This window comes from Camelina sativa, chromosome 10 (genome assembly GCF_000633955.1).
Source record: "Camelina sativa cultivar DH55 chromosome 10, Cs, whole genome shotgun sequence".
NCBI lineage: Eukaryota > Viridiplantae > Streptophyta > Magnoliopsida > Brassicales > Brassicaceae > Camelina > Camelina sativa.
The window spans coordinates 20,257,944-20,278,440 of NC_025694.1; the positions used below are offsets into that span (position 1 = coordinate 20,257,944).

The 20,497-nt window shown below is 37.7% G+C and overlaps 1 protein-coding gene across 1 annotated transcript; it reads left to right on the forward strand.

The window, feature by feature from the left end:
- On the forward strand, nt 18,915-20,497 carry LOC104719460 (1-aminocyclopropane-1-carboxylate oxidase homolog 3). The gene is made up of 3 exons (XM_010437397.2): nt 18,915-19,523; nt 19,614-19,935; nt 20,060-20,497. The coding sequence occupies exons 1-3, from the start codon at nt 19,003-19,005 to the stop codon at nt 20,312-20,314; spliced, it is 1,098 nt and encodes a 365-aa protein (XP_010435699.1). The 5' UTR covers nt 18,915-19,002; the 3' UTR covers nt 20,315-20,497.

The following is a 20,497-nucleotide window of genomic DNA, read 5'->3' on the forward strand; positions in this document are numbered from 1 at the left end:
GGACGAGAATCAGTTTTCAGACTTAACGATTGTGACTCCGGTTCAACATCAGCCTGAGCCGATCGAGTCAGTTATTACTACTACTCATCCATCTCCGACGAAGAGTCATGGACGTCAGGTGTCACGGAGGAAGAAAAGAGCGGGTGGATTAAGAATAGGATACAGCAGACACGAGATCAACAATCTCGACGAAGACGAAGATAATTCCGTCAGTCAACAATCCGATTCCATTAGTCAAGTATCGGATTCCGTCGCGCAAGTGTTTGATTCCGGTAACCAATCTTTGGACTCTTGTACTCCTCCCGCTGATGTCGATGTTGCTGTTGTTGTTAGTAATGGTAGCTATGTGGCTGCAACAAAGCTGACTTTGAGTGATTCATACTTGTCTCTGATTATTTAGTTTTCAGCTTCTGATTATGTAGTTTTCAGCTTCTGATTATGTATTTTATTCTTAGTATTGCTTCTAGCTAGTGTGCTATCAGCTTTTATTTGTTCTGTATCTATCTATGTGTGTGGTTATTTGTTCAAAGTGTTTAAATGGTGACAATGCAGGACTTGAAGAGAAGCAAAGGAAGGTGGTTCCAGTTACGCAATGCCAAACAGTTCCAGATGAGTTATCTTACTCAACTATATTCTGTTTACTTATTCATTGATATCTTTGATGGTTTGGTTGCATTAGTGAGCCTATTTGGTAACAAATCAGTTTGATTGACACTGTTATTGTTCATTGATGTCTCTTTCTCTTTCTTAGTCTTTTGGATATTTGCGTCATGAATTTGCATCATTAAATTGACAAGATCAGTTTGGTAAATGTCACACTTAAACACTCAATGCTTTGTAACTTGTCATGTTTGCTTGTATTGTCACACTTAAACACACATTGTTGGTTGTTGTCACAGTAATACACTTATTGTCTAGTGTTAGGTTATACTCAATGCTTGGTAGTTGTCATTGATTGCTTGTTATGTCACATTTAAAAACCAAATACACTTACACCTCACTTCTAGTTATATATTAAGTGTTTAGCTGAACCTAAACACTTACCTTTCTTCTCCTTTACATACCTAACCAGACAATCAACCCTTCATTATTCTCGATCCTCTTTTAAACTCAACCCAGAAACTTGCCTATGGACCCATTTAGTGAAGCTTTAGGTTTTCTGGACCTGTAAAGTAGTCAACAAGAAAGCCACACCCTTGAAACCCATTCGCATGCTGAGGAGGACCCTGTAGGTGAACAAAAATCAAATGAGCGTAGAAGGAAGTGGTCACACACAGAAGATGTGGCCCTCATCGGTGCTTGGCTCAACACTAGCAAGGATCCAATTATTGCTGTCGATCAAAAATTTGGTACTTTTTGGTCACGAATTGCAACTTATTATGCTGAAAATCCTAAGCTAGTTGGTGTATAAAAGAGAGAGCCTAGTCATGTAAGCAAAGGTGGCAAAAGATCAACGAAACAATCTGCAAGTTTGTTGGAAGCTATGAGGCTGCAACAAAGCTGACTTTGAGTGATTCATACTTGTCTCTGATTATTTAGTTTTCAGCTTCTGATTATGTAGTTTTCAGCTTCTGATTATGTATTTTATTCTTAGTATTGCTTCTAGCTAGTGTGCTATCAGCTTTTATTTGTTCTGTATCTATCTATGTGTGTGGTTATTTGTTCAAAGTGTTTAAATGGTGACAATGCATGACTTGAAGAGAAGCAAAGGAAGGTGGTTCCAGTTACGCAATGCCAAACAGTTCCAGATGAGTTATCTTACTCAACTATATTCTGTTTACTTATTCATTGATATCTTTGATGGTTTGGTTGCATTAGTGAGCCTATTTGGTAACAAATCAGTTTGATTGACACTGTTATTGTTCATTGATGTCTCTTTCTCTTTCTTAGTCTTTTGGATATTTGCGTCATGAATTTGCATCATTAAATTGACAAGATCAGTTTGGTAAATGTCACACTTAAACACTCAATGCTTTGTAACTTGTCATGTTTGCTTGTATTGTCACACTTAAACACACATTGTTGGTTGTTGTCACAGTAATACACTTATTGTCTAGTGTTAGGTTATACTCAATGCTTGGTAGTTGTCATTGATTGCTTGTTATGTCACATTTAAAAACCAAATACACTTACACCTCACTTCTAGTTATATATTAAGTGTTTAGCTGAACCTAAACACTTACCTTTCTTCTCTTTTACATACCTAACCAAACAATCAACCCTTCATTATTTTCGATCCTCTTTTAAACTCAACCCAGAAACTTGCCTATGGACCCATTTAGTGAAGCTTTAGGTTTTCTGGACCTGTAAAGTAGTCAACAAGAAAGCCACACCCTTGAAACCCATTCACATGCTGAGGAGGACCCTATAGGTGAACAAAAATCAAAGGAGCGTAGAAGGAAGTGGTCACACACAGAAGATGTGGCCCTCATCGGTGCTTGGCTCAACACTAGCAAGGATCCAATTATTGCTGTCAATCAAAAATTTGGTACTTTTTGGTCACGAATTGCAACTTATTATGCTGAAAATCCTAAGCTAGTTGGTGTATAAAAGAGAGAGCCTAGTCATTGTAAGCAAAGGTGGCAAAAGATCAACGAAACAGTCTGCAAGTTTGTTGGAAGCTATGAGGCTGCAACAAAGCTGAAATCAAGTGGCCAGAATGAAGATGATGTCATGAAACTGGCTTATGAAATCTACTTCAATGATTATAAGGTGAAGTTCACCCTTGAGCATGCTTGGAGGGAGCTTCGCCATGATCAAAAATGGTGTGGTTCTAATTCTGCGAAAGGTAATGGAGCATCAAAGAGAAGGAAGTGTGATGATCTTCATTCACAGTCATCAAGCTTTGTTCCAGTTACTCAAGTAGAGAAGGAAGTTCGGCCTATTGGTATTAAGGCAGCAAAGGCGAAAGGTAAAAGGCTTGTAAACAAGCCAATAAATCAGCCCGAAGGTTCTTCTCTAGTGGAGTTCCAGACCATGTGGGAGATAAGGCAAAAGGAATTTGTCTTGAAAGAGAAACAGAGTGTGATTAAAGAGAAGCAAAGCAAACATAAAATGCTTGACCGTTTACTTGCTAAAACATAAAATGCTTTGAAGAATAAGATAATTAATGACATGTTGTCAAGTTAGTTTCAGTTTGAGTTTATGATTGCTTTTGTGTTGTTTCTTTCAGTTGTTGTATGATTCTTTTGACTATGAGTTTATCGGCTATGTAATGAATTTACCTTGTTTTAATGATATGTAATGGTTTTACAATGGGATGTGTTTTACAATGAGATGTGTTGTTCATGTAGCTTGGTATTAAATGAGATATCTAGTTTAGTTTGGTTGTATGATTGATTTGTGTTTCTATGTGTCTTTCTATCAGGACAAGAAGAAGATCACGGACATTGTTGCTCTTGGTCACGGACAAGAAGAAGAAGACATTGTTGCTCTTGGTCACGGACAAGAAGAAGAAGAAGACATTGTTGTTGCTGGTCACAGATATGATGCTGTTGGTCACGAATATGTTGTTGTTGGTCACGGTCACGGACATGTTGTACCCACGATATCAAGCTCCATTATATAACAACATCTTTGTAAACACATAAATGAGAGCTAGAGCTTATTCCATTTCCATTTTGTATCCACAATATCAAGCGTTTACAATATATTCTTCTTTTTTTCAATTTATTTTTCTCTTTACAGTTTATTTTTCCTTTTTTACAATATATTCTTCCTTTTTACAATAATTTTTTTCCCTATAAAATGGCATCTTCTTCTAATAACATTGAAGAAATGATGGATGGGTATTTTGATCATGCAATGGACAATTATTTTGATCAAGCATTCGAGAATCATTTCGATCATGCAATGAATCAATTTGCACCCGAGAAGAAGAATTGAGTCCACATTGAAAGAAAACGTGAAGAGGGTCACCAACGCTTATGGGATGATTATTTCCGTGAAGATGCAACATATTCTCCTCAAATCTTTCGTCGCCGTTTCAGAATGAACAAACCCTTGTTCATGCGTATCGTCGAACGACTCTCAAATGAAGTTCCATACTTTGAACAAAGAAGAAATGGTCACGGAAGACTTGGTCTCTCTGCACTACAAAAGTGTACAGCAGCCATTCATATGATGGCATATGGTTCTGCAGCGGATGCCTTTGACGAATATCTTCGGCTTGCTGAAAGCATTGCGATGTTATGTTTGGAAAATTTCACTGAAGGAATCATTCATTTATTTGGAGATGAGTACCTACGGAGACCCACACCAGAATATCTTCAACGATACTCAATATTGGAGAGGACCGCGGATTTCCCGGGATGATAGGAAGCATAGATTGTATGCACTGGGAGTGGAAGAATTGCCCGACTGCATGGAAATGTCAATATACCAGTGGATCTGGAAAGCCAACAATTGTTTTAGAGGTTGTAGCTTCACAAGACCTCTGGATATGGCATGCATTTTTTGGAGCTCCAGGTATATTAAACGATATTAATATTCTCGATCGCTCACCAGTTTTTGATGACATATTACAAGGTATAGCTCCCAAAGTGAAATATATTGTCAACGGACAACAATATCATCTGGCTTACTATCTCACTGATGGTATTTATCCAAACTGGGCTACTTTTATCCAATCAATTCGAATTCCACAAGATCCGAAAGCATCCTTATTTGCTACATGCCAAGAAGTTGTGCGTAAAGATGTCGAGCGTGCTTTTAGAGTCTTACAAGCTCGATTTGCCATAGTCAAAAACCCAGCTCTCATGTTGAGTAAGGTAAAAATTGGAAATATAATGAAAGCATGTATCATATTGCACAACATGATTGTAGAAGACGAACGTGATGGGTATACTCAGTATGATATGGCCTCATTTGCACGAGACGACTCAAACAGAACTTCACAAGTTGATTCTGCGTATTCTACAGATATCCCTTCAAATCTCGGCAATATAATGGGAAATGTGATGACAATTCGAAATCAAGTTCGTGATAAAAAAAATGCATGATCGACTGAAAAGCGGATTTGGTTGAGCATATATGGGAAAAGTTTGGTACAAATCAAAATTAAAATTAATCATTTTGTAATCTATTTTTGATATGCTTTTATGTCATGTTTGTTTAAACTTTTATTGAATGCAATATTTTTAAGTTTTTAAGAGTATACAAGTCTTATAAATTTTAACAAAATATCATAATAATTTACAATTACAAAGAAAAATATTTTTAAGAACCTCAAATTTAACAACCTTCAATGGACCTACGAAATGTTAAAGTTTTTTAAAAAATTCTTAATTTCACTTTTATTCAAAATTAAGAATAAAATCTATTTTAATACTTTCATTACAACTTTTGATGGAGGTACTCTTAGTATGTTAATGAACTAAAAAGAACTACACACATACATTATGCGTAAGTTTTTTCTTACGACACCTACGCTATTAAACAACTAGACATTAAAGTTACAAATTCAGTTTTGATAGCTTTCTCTTTGGTGCTTAAGCGTTATCTTTTGATTCTAATTAAGATAACACAGTAACAATTTTTCCTTCAACATTTTCTCACCAAATTGATTCTATCAAACTTAAACCGTAGTTATATATTTTTTCTTTTCTATTTATTCTGTTTGGTTAAATGTTCTTTTCCTAAAATTACAATGTAGTAAAAAAAAATGTTTAAGAACTAATATTTAATTTAGTTTGTTTTTTATTTAGTTTTGTTATAGGAAGTTTTGTGGACATTTTTATTTATTTAATCTAAGGTATTTTATTTTTGTTCGCTTCTTATACTAATTAGTCTTTCGCACGGCTGTGGGTGTACCTCAAGACGCCCTCTATGCTCACGCGGGTAGACAATTGTACCATGATTGTTTTAGTATTGCTTAATCGAGACACGTAAGCTGGATGAAGGACAAAACAAAATATTGACGGCTCAATTTCAGCGAGAAATAGAGCTCCTAGACTCGAAGTTTCTAGGGATGCAATGTAACTGCAAGTTCGGACCTTGTCTCGAGTAAAGGAAGCTAACAATTTTGCTATGAGAAAACTTCTATTAGAAGATTTGTGGCTTAACACCACTGGAGTACCTTACCAATCAGTACCTTGACTATATTACCGTAATGTGATGTTAATGAACATATATATATATATATATATATATATATATATATTTTTTTAATACCAAACCTAAACTANAAAAATGTTTAAGAACTAATATTTAATTTAGTTTGTTTTTTATTTAGTTTTGTTATAGGAAGTTTTGTGGACATTTTTATTTATTTAATCTAAGGTATTTTATTTTTGTTCGCTTCTTATACTAATTAGTCTTTCGCACGGCTGTGGGTGTACCTCAAGACGCCCTCTATGCTCACGCGGGTAGACAATTGTACCATGATTGTTTTAGTATTGCTTAATCGAGACACGTAAGCTGGATGAAGGACAAAACAAAATATTGACGGCTCAATTTCAGCGAGAAATAGAGCTCCTAGACTCGAAGTTTCTAGGGATGCAATGTAACTGCAAGTTCGGACCTTGTCTCGAGTAAAGGAAGCTAACAATTTTGCTATGAGAAAACTTCTATTAGAAGATTTGTGGCTTAACACCACTGGAGTACCTTACCAATCAGTACCTTGACTATATTACCGTAATGTGATGTTAATGAACATATATATATATATATATATATATATATATATAATTTTTTAATACCAAACCTAAACTACTATAATTTTTTGTAATTATTTAATGTCTGTTTCTCGGTTCAAAAAGTTAAGGTTGAAAAACGTAAGGGACAATTCCTATTATAACCGAGATAAAACGTTTAAGAACATCACATATAACTGATTAAATAAAGTAAGAAACTCTCCTTTGATCAACACATCATCATTAGAGGGCATCAATTTTTTACAAATGTTCAGATTATAAAATCATATTTTTTTTACGCATTATAAAATCATATTTATATAGGTTAAGTTGAACTAAAACAATTTAAAAATCATAAAGACATATATATCAATAAAAATTGTATGTAACTAAACTTTTAAATACATATAAGACTAAGAAGAAAACTAAAAAGGACTCTAAACCTATAATCACTTTAAACAAAATTATTTTGAGTTTACGTAACATTCTATTGTGTTAGAAAAGTAAACCGACAAAAATGAGCAAAACATATGTAAATTATAAGCAAAACATATGCAGAGTATAAGCAGAAAAGTAAGGTTTTTTCTTAAGTGTTTTTTTAGTGGCATGACATAGCTCTTCCATTTCCATGTAACCTATTTGTTAGTTTATGAATATATTAGTATTTTAGAGAAAAAAAAAATAATTGGTAAAAATTTACAATTCTGTTTTGAAAAAATTTCATTTGGGTTTTCATCTTCCCTTATGGTTTTTTTGTTAGTAAAATGCATTAGTTATTGTATGTATAGTTGTAGAAACCCAAAACTGAAATACATCTTACGAAATTATACTAGTCATGGAACAAGAAATAGTTTTTAATACTTTTATGTTCATTAGAATTTTGGAATAATCAAGTATACACATATAAAAAGTAAAGTATTATATTGATTTTACAAAACACGTTTACACTAAATTTCGAAATAATTCTCTCATATGGTGAAAATTTGATGGAATTTCTGATCGCTGAAAGTTTTGTATAGTATCTTTATTTCTCCTAAAATCCGTTTAAATGTGTGTTCATTCTCTAATGGATTGTGTTTTCTCTGATTCTTACAAGGCATCATGGATCCAGACCAATAGTATTAATTAGTCTAAACAGAAACGAGATTACGAAACTTTATGAGATATCATGACTTACTTAATAGAATGCCTGTCTAGCGGCTATTGCACCCACTAGGCATTTTGAGGCTCTTATTAGGATAAAGAGAGTTTTAGATAATGATTTAGACTTATTTGGTCTCTATTACTTATTCATATGGAAAAAGGTTAGCCGAAATGTTCCTATATAGGTCTATCAGAATGTTCATAGAAGTTCCTATTCTTCTTTATTTTTTTTCCAGATTTTGTATCAACTTCTCAGATGGCAAACATAATATTTCTTGGATCAGCCTGCTGGATCTGGCTTCTCCTACTCAAGAACTCCAATTGATAAAACTAGTGATACAAGTGAACTTAAGAGGATCCAAGAGTTTCTATTAGTTAAAATAACTTGTGTTTTCTATAATCATTTTTTCTTTGTGCTTGTAATGCTCTTGGTCTAAAGTTATTGACTAATACTATATTTCCGATACCATCCCAGCATGACGCAGTCATAACCGTATTTGTTAGCTACATTCAGTACTTCAAACGCTCCCATCTAAATTACTTTCCAAGTGATACAATCTTTATACGTACTAATTTTTTTATTCGAACCTAGCATAAATGAAACGGTTTAGGTTTTGTTGGGCCCAAATCCTGTGAGGGGGAGGAGTGTTTTAGCACATTCCTAAATCTCACACATTTGGTTATAATAAGTTGAGAATGATTTTTCTACAGAAAGAGAAATCATTTTCAAAGGGTATAGTACCACTTAAGTCAAGAAAAGAAAAAGGAGTAATTGTTGTTTCAGATGGTTGGGTGATCGTACTAGAAAACCTCTCATTAATTTCATTGGTATTTTTAGAAATGATCCTCAGTTTCTCAAGGCTATAGAATGTTTTAGCAAAAAGATTCATTTTTTATTTATAATTTGATGAAAAAATTAGGGAAATATATAAAATAGGCATTTTTTTGGAGAGAGATTCGATTTTAGCCATTACAATAGTGAAAGGCATTATAATACACGCGAACATCACTGTGACTGTGACTGACATTTTTACCCTTATGTTTTTTTTAGCGTAATTGTCATGATGTTAGAGGGGAGAAAGAGAGTTCTTTCTAAACTGAATATATCAGTCATCAACTTTGCTTTGTTTCAAAGTCTACAATGCAAAAGATTATTTTATAACAAGATTGGTTGTTTCAGGCGAAGAAGAGGTTGCTGGTGAGGGCAGTTGAGGTTTCAGGCAAAGAAGGGGTTGTTGGTATGGATGCATCTAATCTAACCGTCACGGAGAAAAACACCACCGGTGATTGAAGTTGGGTTACGGCGATAGGCTGATTGGAATCACAATATTACTTCTGGTTCATCATAAACACTACAAGTTTTAACTACTTGAGTGATAGAGAATAAGCCAAAAACACATTTTTTTCTCTCTCTGACACGGTTTCCAATGGCGAACCGCTGGTTCCCTGATGGTCGTGCTTCCGCCCTGAATCCGAGACTTGCCACCGCTGGTGGTATCCTCCCTCCTCCGCTCCTCCCTCTTGACCCCCCTGACCCTTCCTCCCCGTGCACCCTTTCTAACTTTCCTCCCATTTCCCCTGCTGTCACCAAAGCTTCGAGGAAGCCCTCATCGCAAACTGCCAAATCCAATAGGCCTGCTGTGAGTATCTCTCCCCCTGCTGTTGCTTCTTCGGCTGATCCTACTGCCTCATCCTCCGATGTGGAAATGCAACTAAATGATGACGGTGCCACTGCCCCCATTATTCCAGTCATTTCTAACCCTAGATCTGGCTGCACTGTAGCAAAACCCCTTGCTACCAAACAACAATTTACTGTTTTTGCCCCAAAAACCTCTTCTCCATTACTCACTAATAAAGCCTCTACCTCCCCTCTCCTAACCTCCCCAACTCCAACTCCCGTCACCATTACAACCCTCCCTCCCTCAATCCCAACCACTCAAACCCCCACTGACCCTTCGGACCTAACCCCTGTCTCCACTAAATCACTTACCTCTGCTGAAGTGATACCAGAACCAACTGCTTCACAAGCTTTGCCCCCACTTCCTAAGCCTAAAATTTTGGTGGATAAGCTTAGAAAATCAAGTGATAGAACTCTTCGTCGGATTGCTCCTGCCACGTACACTGGCTCGGGTAGACCCACAATTCACATTCCAGATGAAGTCTTCCACCGAGGTGCAGAGATGCACAAGGATTTCATTCTCTGTTTCTTCAATGGTAGGCCCCCTCTCTTTCACCAGATCCAAAGTGTCCTCAACCACATGTGGGGGCAAGGGACGCCGCCTGGAGATTCATGTTAACCACCATTCGAACTCAGTCCTTGTGCGTATTCCAAATGACTACATCCGGGCCAAAGTTTTGGAAAAATGTATCTGGTACATTGGGGACTCTATGTTCCATACTGCTCCTTGGGCGCCCCAGTACTCTTCAGCTACTCCTCCATTGGACTCAATCCCCATTTGGATTCACATGTTGGACATTCCTTTAGACCTGAGAACCACTGAAGGCATTAGTCTTATAGCAGGTCTAGTGGGTGAGCCTAAGGAAACAGATGACTTCACCCTTAACCTGGTAAGCTTGCGGGTTGCTCATGTTAAAGTCCTTGTTGACCTCACGAAAAAACTGCCAGATATAGTGGAGTTCACTCGAGATAATGGTCAAGTTGTAGAAGTCCCGATTGAATATCCTTGGCTCCCACCCACTTGTACCCACTGTCATGAACTGGGGCACATCGCAAAAAACTGCTTTCAGTTGCCTCCTCCTCCTCCCCCTGAGCCTACAAAGCCTCGGGCTGTGCCTAAAAAAGCAAGTAAAGACAAAGGAAAATCAGTTGCCCAGGCTATTTGGAAAGAAAAAGACTCTTCGCAGCGATAAGAGGACTCTCTACCTTCCACTTCTGATCCGCCTTCTATTGTCGTGGAAAGTTCTGTTGATATCTCTACCTCTGCTCATCCCCCTACTCCTACCCCTCCTCCTCAAACTGCTATTCCCGCGATCACTAACCGGTTTGCAGTCCTTTCTCAATTAGGGGCTCCCTCTCCCCTTCCTCCTGCTCCAGCCCTATCAGACCCTCCTATACCTAGCCATTCCCTTCCTGACCCTAAACAAACTACACCTTTTGAGTCTCATACCATCTTAGCAGTCAATATCCCAGAATCTGACCATGATCTTCCAATGGTTATTGGCCTTCCTGCAGCTTTCACTCAAGAGGGCACCCCTTACCCCTTCTCTCCCAAAAAGCTTCTTAAACGCTCTAGATCCCAGCCATCCCTTTGCAGTCCCCCTTTGCAGCCCACTTCACTGCCTTCTAGCCAATCTACTACACCAACCCCCTTTTTGGCTACTACTCAAGAGCTACTATTGGCTACCACTCCCCAGGGAGTGCCTCCAGCCCTTCCTTAATGGATACAAAACATTTTTTTTGAAATATCCGAGGCCTAAATGACCCGGATAAGCATCAGCCCTTTTGTAATTGGCTTAGGCTTCATCAGCCGCTTTTTGGAGCTCTTTTGGAAACACATATCAAAGAAACTAGTTTGAACCGAGTAATGGAAAAGGTTTGTAAAGGATGGAAGTTTACGTCGAACCACTTATCTGATGAGGATGGCCGTATTGTGATAATTTGGAAGGAACCCGTTGAAGTTCGAGTCCTGCATCAATCGCGTCAAACCGTTACCTGTGAGGTCAACATTGCAAACAAGATTCAGTTCGTATTTACAGCTGTTTACGCTTCCAACTTAAGAGAGGAAAGAACTGACCTGTGGGTGGAGCTCTTACGGTTGCAACAGATGTTCTCCCTGGATANTACCCTCATACTACCAAACCAAACAGCCTTTGTGAAGGACAAACTATTGCTTGAAAACACTATCCTCGCTGCTGAGCTCGTGAATGGATACCACAAGGCTTCTGGACCAAAACGCATTGTTCTTAAAGTCGACATTGCTAAGGCGTTTGATACCCTCTCCTGGGATTTCCTTTTTAACTGTCTAAAAGGTCTTTCCATTCCGGACCAATACTTGAGATGGCTCAATGCTTGTGTATGTACCCCTAACTTTACTGTTGGTTACAACGGGATGGTGCATGGCTACTTCAAGGGGAAGCGGGGGCTCCGTCAAGGTGACCCTCTCTCACCGTACCTGTTTGTCATTGCAATGAACAACCTATCACTTTTGTTGAATAGAGCAGCTGAGGAGGGTAAGTTTGGATACCATCATAACTGTGCGGATACAAAGCTAACTCACCTTTGCTTTGCTGATGACCTTCTTATCTTTATGGATGGATCCCTCTCCTCAGTTCAGAATGTACTCCAAGTGCTACAAGATTTTGAAGAGCGATCGGGTCTAGCCATAAGCCTTCAAAAGTCTTCGTTTTTCACAGGAGGTCTGACAGATGAAGAAGTACAGTCAATTGCTGCTTCCACTGGTCTAACTCATGGGTGTCTTCCAGTTCGGTACCTAGGTGTCCCACTCTGCACCAAGAAACTAACCCTTCAAGACTGTGAGCCTCTACTGCAACAAGTGAAAGGAAAAATAAGCAATTGGAGTGCAAAACACTTATCTTTTGCAGGCAGGAGGCTGCTCATAAATACGGTAATTGCAGGGATCTCCAACTTCTGGTGCTCCACTTTTCTCCTCCCAAAAAAGTGCATATCTAAGATCCAATCCCTATGTAGCGCTTACCTGTGGCGAGGAAGCATTGAAGGTCGTCATACTGCTCGAGTTTCCTGGGAAACTGTTACAAAACCAAAGGAGCAGGGAGGATTGGGAATTAGAGACCTTACCATCTGGAATAAGGCGTGCATTATAAAGCTTATCTGGCTCATATTTTTCCAGTCAGGGTCTGTGTGGGTTGCCTGGTTTCGACTGCGGTTCTTGAGGGGATCCCTTAGTAACTACTGGAAAATGAAGAAAAGGCAAGGTTTTTCCTGGTTAGCAAATAAATTGGTGAAGATGAGGGATACGGTTTATTGCTGGATAAAGATGAAAGTTGGTAATGGTGCTACCTGCAGATTCTGGTCAGATAATTGGTCTCCGTTTGGTAACATAAAGACCTATCTTTCTGCCCCTGCTGATTCTCGACTTGGAGTCCCCCCTAATACCACTCTTAACCAACTCTTCTCGCAAGGATGTTGGCTCCTCCCCCACGCTAGAACAGATAAACAGGTTTCACTTCTCACATTCATAACCACTTTGAATCTTAACTCACAGGAAGACTACTATGAATGGGAAATTGAGGGTCGTACCTACAACCGCTACTCTACCGGCCAAGTCTACAATCTGCTCTGTTCTGTCCATCCTCCGGTTCCGTGGTGCAAGGTGGTTTGGAACAAAAGAGGCATACCAAAGCATAGCTTTCACTCTTGGCTGATGGTCTTGAATCGCTGTCCAACCCGAGATCGTATCCTCAGCTGGGGTCTCCAGACGAGTCCTACTTGCCTTCTCTGTAACTCTCAGCCCGAGACAGAATGTAGTACAGAAAATCTGATGCTGGAGCACAAGACAGAATGTGCAACTAAAGGCTGTTCGATTATGTCTGATGGGTGGCGTGACTCTGTTGTGCAAAAGACATTATTAACTTTTTTGTTAACTCTCCATAGGGATCCGTTTTCATCAAATCAGTTGATGTTTCAACAGATGTGAAAGATGCTAATTTGCTGTTGATAAGCTTGATCGTATGATGGAAAAATTTGGGGAATCTAATGTTGTCCAAGTGATAACGGACAATGCGTCAATCTATGTAAAAGCTGGTGAGTTTGTTACTTTATAAGATTCTGTTTTTTCTGATTGATACTAACAAGTCTTTGTGTTTTATTACTATTGTAGGCCAATTGCTAATGGTGAAAAGACCACATCTGTATTGGCTTCTTTGTGCAGCCCACTGCATATGTTGGAGGATATAGAAAAACTTCCTATGGTGAAATCTGCAACCAAGAACTGCATCTACATGTACGACAACATCTATAGTCACACTTCTCTTGTGAATATGATGAGGAAATTCACAAACCAAGAAAATATACATAGACCAACTGTTACTCGGTTTGCTACATCATTCATCACACTTGCGCAGTATCACAAGCAGAGGAAAAACTTGAGAAGTTTTGTAACTTCTGAAGAATGGACTGATTTAAAGTGGCCAAAGGATGTAGGAGCACTGAATGTGAAAAAGTTCATCATGAGCAACATATTTTGGCACAGCGTGTTGTATGCACTGAAGTTAACAAGGCCTCTAGTTAAGGTTCTTAGGTTGGTTGATGGAGAGAAAAAACCAGTTATGGGGTACATTTATGAAGCCATGGATAGGGCTAAAGAGGCCATTGCTAAGACCTTCAATGAGAAGGAAGAACAGTACAAAGATGCATTTGCAATCATTGATAAGAGATGGGATTGACAACTCCATCATCTTTTGCACGCTGCCGGCTACTTTATGAATCCAGAATTTCAGTATAATCTAGAGTCTAGGGTTAACTGTGAAGAGGTTGTGAAAGGTCTCTATAGTGTTATTGAAATGTTGGTTACTGAACTTGCAAATCAAGATAAGATAGACACAGAGTTGGCGGTGTTTAAAAATGCTGAAGGACTCTTTGCGATGCCCATGGTGAAAAGACAAAGGAAGTTAAAAGCACCAGTTGAGTGGTGGTCTTCTTATGGAGGATCTACACCAACACTTAGAGACTTTGCTATTAAGGTTCTGTTGCAACTTGGTAATACTATATTTTGCTTCTATTACACTCTGGTAATACTAGGTACAACTAGTAAAACATATACAACTGGTAAAACAAGCATAACTGGTAAAACAGGTACAACTGGTAAAACAAGTACAACTGGTAAAACTATATTGATTGAAAATACGAATTATTTTTTTAAAAAAATTGAAAAATCCCCAAAAATTCCTAAAAATGCAAAAATCCCCAAATTATATCACTCTCTCGAGATCTCCATTCTCTCTTCTAGAAATATACGAGATTATCCATCAATTCTTTCACAATCTCGGATTCAGATTCACTCATCACTTGGGTAAGATTTTTTTCTTCCAATCGCTATTTTCTTTTAATATTGTCTCAATTTTTTACGATCTCGGTATCTTATTATTCCGTTTCTTATCTGAATTTCATTAAGTTTGCTAACATGGACGAGGAGGATCCATACTACAGAGATATGAAAAGGAACAAAAAATTAATCGACGGATTATCTGCCTACGCTGATGGTGATGGTGACTACGATATTCCTACATTTTGTTCATGTGGTGCACGCATCATCGAAGAGATTTCTTCAAACGAAGGAAGGAGATACTTCAAATGCATTGTGTCTGAGGTGATTTAAGTGTACTGGCATTGATTCGTTTATTGTCGTCATAAATTCTAGTGTATTTACCAAGTTTTGTGCAAGACAATGGCTTCTATGTTCGTAAAAACGGGGATGATGCTGTGAAAGAAGAGGTGAGCAAATTAAGGATGGAGGTTAATGAGCAGTCCGTGAAGCTATGAAACCTCGGATTTCAGATGGAGCAAATGCATATGGAGATTGGAAACCTAAAAGAGTTTGTGATAAGTGTTGCAGATTCCAATGCAGAAGATATTGCAAAACTGAATGAATTTGTGTTCCATATGACTTGATTCTCATAATTTATCTTGTCTGTACAATCTTCTTTTATCTATGTGTTGTAAGACTTCCCTTAAGAATTCTCTATGTTTTATCATTTTTTATTAAGTAAAACAACATAGTTTTACCAAGTTGCTCAAAGACAAAAATAATTTAAGATATTAATACCAAGTTTTACCTAGTATTTCAACATATTATCAAGTAAAACAATATAGTTTTCCTAAGTTTTACCAAGTTTCTCAAAGACAAAAATAATTTAAGATATTAATACCAAGTTTTACCGATTATTTCAACATAAAATCAACACAACATAGTTTTTCTAAGTTTTACAAGTTGCTCAAAGACAAAAATAATTTAAGATATTAATACCAAGTTTTACCAAGTATTTCAACATAAAATCAACACAGCATAGTTTTCCAAAGTTTTACAAGTTGCTCAAAGACAAAAGTATTTTAAGATATTAATACTAACTAACTGTTATACTCTAGTTTTACCAAAAAAAACAAATCTTACCTTTGATTTCTCTTCCAATGATGCAACTCTCTCTCCCAATGTTGTGACTTTTTCTTCCCACCCATTAAGACTATCCACAATTTCTTTCATCTTATCTTTCATCTCACTTTTAAAGGTGTTTCAGAGATCCACGAAATCAGATACACTAGGGTATACCGATTCTTCAATCAAGGCTCTTTCCTTGTTCACGTTCTCATGTTCCCCTCATACTCCTCCTACACCTACTCCTCCTACTCCTCCTCCTACTGCTCGGGACTGAAAATCTTCATTGAACATGTTTTCAAACAAGACATGATATCCTCGTATATAACGTTGCATCCAAATGTTGACAACAACATCATGTGCATCATCGACGTCATCTTCTTTAGTGATTCCAGCCATAAGAGACTTCTCATTATCATTTTCAGGTATTAGGATACTATCTATGTCCTGTAAACATATAAAGATTAAAACCTATTACCCGAAACTCATTCATATGCAAAGGATAAATAGGATGATAAGAATAACTATAAAAACTAACCTTAATTGTACCAAGTTTATCATTTATTCTCTCAAGAGGAAACCCTCTCAGTTCACTTTTCTTGAACTTTATCCTACACATCCTAGGACATGTAACGTCTCCTCCTGGATTATCTTCTACGAATTGAGTCCTCAAATGTTGAATCGCCTCAAATGCTAAAAGCTAGACAACAAACATATAGTTATACTTAGCTTCAATTATAAGAACAATTAGCAACATCCAATACTAAATACATTTTACTTACCTCCAAAGGAATACATAAACATGGAACTGGCCATAATACACCGTTTGTGACGATCCCATCAAAATGATCCATCGTGTGAGCTATCGATCCAAGCATGTAATCAAAAGAATATCTCCCCCAAGGAAACATCTTACAAAAATTAAGATCATTAACCGCGTTTTGCAAAAAATCATCAATTTCTGTTGCTTGTTCTCATGTCTTTACCGGTGCTCTAACAATGCTGGATAAGAAGTATAGGACATCCATCTTCAACCTATCTCGAGACCGTTTCATAGGTACCATCTCCTTGAACTTTTCTCTCACTTCTTCACGAGTTACCTTCTTAGACGAAAAATGATTATTCACAAAGGTCTTACTTCCAGCTTTGTTATAGTTAATTGGATAGTTACGGCAATTGAATCCTGATAACAAGGCGTGTTACTTGATATCATAAGGGATGTGAACACCATTAACAACAAACCAAAATTCCCTTTTCTTTTCAATGCATGCCGTCCGGAGAAGGAGCATCCACATGCCCATAACCTTGTGATTTCCATCCCTTGGCAAGTGCCAAATGTGTTTTAACTGTGAATGGTTCTCATACCAAATCCTCTCAAACGTAGTGAGCGGATGCTTCAATTTATCAAATGTTGTCAAAACTTCCTTTATATAACACCTCGTAGATAACTTAATCATCTTGTTATACTCTGCCGCTGGGAATTACATTCTTATAGGTTGTAGTGCCATCGGTTCATCATCATCGGCATCCTGCAACAAACAGTTGTCTCAAGTATTACCAAGTTATACCAAACTAATAGTTCTACCAAGTAAAACTAGGTTTTTCCAATACATATAGTTATACCTAGATATACTAGTTTTTCAAACCCAAGCAGTTATACTATGTTATCCTAGTATTACAAACCCAGAAAACATGTTTTCCCTACTTCTACATGGTCAACCAATCGGTACTACGTACCATTGCCTCGGTGGAGTCGCCCGAATCGGTCTCTCCCAATGATGAGTCTGAATCTACTTCTTCTTCGCCATCGAGATCAGGCTTGGTCTCTTCTTCTTCGTCGTCACTTCCGACATCCTCTTCGTCTCCCTTCTCATATACTCCCGCAGTCTCTGAGCCAACTCCCTCATCCTCTTTACCACTGCTTTCGACTTTGTCATCATCATCTCCATCACCAATCGCAGGGAGATTCGCAGGCTAAGAAATCTTCGCCGGCTCCGAATTTTGTTCTTCCTCAGCAATTTTACTCTTCTTAGTTCACCTCGTCTTCACCATTTTGCTAAAAATTCATGAGTGTCCACAATCAATCAAACAACACAACAATTAAAGCCTCCAATTAAAGTGAGCAAAGGATCTCTCGTTTCTCTTAGTATCCTCTAGTTTTTCACGAAGAGAGAGGAGGAGACAACCGTTTGGAATTAAAAAAAATAGTGGAGTAGATAGATCCGATTGGGTTTGTGGGTCGTTTGTGGGTGAGGGAAAAAAACCTAGGTATTTTGGTAATTTCTGATTTTTAACTAGGGTATGGTTGTAATTGTGTTTGTTTTCGATTTTAAAATAAATCAAAATAAAAAATGTTTTGTATGGGGGAGTTTTCAGATTTTTATTTGAAATTTAGGGACTCCTCAGACGATTCCTCTCAAATAACATATAAATAGAAGAGCTAACTATATATTCAACTGGAGTCAAAACTATGACCTTGATTTATATGTCCCTGAAAATAAAATTTGAAACATATTTCCCTCCAAATCAAAATTTGAAATTTTTTTAAAATGTAAAACTAGATGATATTTTTTTAATACAAAGGAGTCTTTCACCTATATAGGTGCTTTAAGATTTTAAGTCATTCATCATGCAAGTTTTCTTAATTAAAACCTAAAGAAAGCCTATTTTTTATGGTCTTTCAGCTAAATGTTGAAAACAATAACATTTCCTTAATTAACTAAAAATAGCTAGGCTTAGAATAAAAGAGAAAAAAGTTGTTTTACCTTTTTTGACTGAACAAAACCAAACCAAATCAGTGCATGGAAAAGTTCTATAGATCCAAAGGATTCGATGGTCCCTCTCGAATATTACTCTATCTCAAGATTTGAGAATGTATGTTTCTAATAAAAAGATGTGTCAAACTTTCATTTTTTATCTTAAAATAACTTCTTGTTGACTTGTCTGCCCAGTTGCTTTCATAACTTATAAGGCGGCTCTCTTTTTCTATCAACCTTATCTATGAATCAATGGTTTTGCTTGTAGCATAAGTGGTCCTATGATTGACTTTGACCTTAAGAAAAAAGTTCCATTCCTTTTTTCTTGTGGGTTATATGCGATTTGTATCATATTGTTTTGTTTTCTACTAAACTAAAACGATGGAGGTTGCTTCATTCGATCGTGCGAGTGAGCTTAAGGCTTTCGATGAAACGAATACGGGTGTGAAAGGACTCGTAGACGCAGGAATCACACAGATTCCACGCATTTTCCATCACTCATCTGCCAACCTAGCAAGCCCTAAATCCCTTCCCTTAGACTTGCTACATCTCGAGACGATCCCAACGATCGATCTCGGAGGACGGAACTTTGACACCGCGATCGAACGCAAGAACGCGGTTGAAGGGATTAAAGAAGCAGCGAAGAAGTGGGGTTTCTTCCAGGTGATCAACCATGGAGTTTCACTTGATCTTCTTGAGAAGATGAAAGATGGAGTTCGTGGGTTTCACGAGCAATCTCCACAAGTGAGGAAAGAGCTCTACTCTCGCGATTTGACCAGAAAGTTTCACTATTCAAGTAATTTCGATCTCTACACTTCTCGAGCAGCAAATTGGAGAGACACAGTTACTTGTAACATGGCTCCAGATCCTCCGAACCCACAAGATCTTCCAGAAATTTTAAGGTATATCTATGAATCCATATCTTTAACTTGATGTGCAAGTCAGCAAGTGTAATCTCTCTATTCATTTCTATATATGGCGAATTGTTTTAGGGATGTCATGATAGAATATTCAGAGCAGGTGACGAATTTGGGTGACTTTCTCTTTACGCTACTATCAGAAGCTTTAGGGTTGAACCCTAATCACCTCAATGACATGGACTGCTCTAAGGGTTTGGTGATGGTTGGCCATTACTACCCACCGTGTCCAGAACCTGACCTAACTTTAGGCACAAGTCAGCACGCAGACAACTCTTTCCTTACCGTCCTTCTTCCAGATCAGATCGGAGGCCTTCAGGTACTTCGTGAAGGGTACTGGTTCGATGTTCCTCATGTTCCCGGAGCTCTAATCATCAACGTCGGAGATCTCCTACAGGCAAGTTTGCTCAACCAAAACATTGTTCCTCAATTATGCACAAGTATCCATATAATGCTAGATTTGCTTAAGTGATCGTCCTCTTGGTTCAAAGGTTTTTTTGTCTTTTTGGGTTTTAATGCAGCTTATAACAAACGACAACTTCATTAGTTTAGAGCATAGAGTACTGGCGAACAGAGTAACTAGAGCTCGGGTCTCTGTAGCATGTTTCTTCACCACTGCCTTGAAACCGAATCCTACAGTATACGGACCCATTAGAGAGCTTTTGTCTGAAGAAAACCCTCCCAAGTACAGAGAGACCACCATTACAGACTACACTGCTTTCTTCGTTGCCAAAGGACTTGACGGAACCTCTGCTTTACTCCACTTTAAAATATGAAACATTGTGAGCTACTACTTTCATACATATACGACTCATGATATATTTTAAGATGTTGGAACTTGGAGTGTGAACCACATGTAGAAATAATAAATTAATATTGTTATTTCGGTTTGGTTCAAATAAAGGTGTAAATTTTTAAACGATATTGTTTCATTATAGCCTATAGAAATGATTAAACCA

Coding starts and splice junctions, on each gene's coding strand:
- LOC104719460 (XM_010437397.2), top strand. CDS start 19,003: ATGGAGGTTGCTTCATTCGATCGTGCGAGTGAGCTTAAGGCTTTCGAT. Junction 19,524..19,613: donor GATCTTCCAGAAATTTTAAG/GTATATCTATGA, acceptor GAATTGTTTTAG/GGATGTCATGATAGAATATT. Junction 19,936..20,059: donor ACGTCGGAGATCTCCTACAG/GCAAGTTTGCTC, acceptor GTTTTAATGCAG/CTTATAACAAACGACAACTT.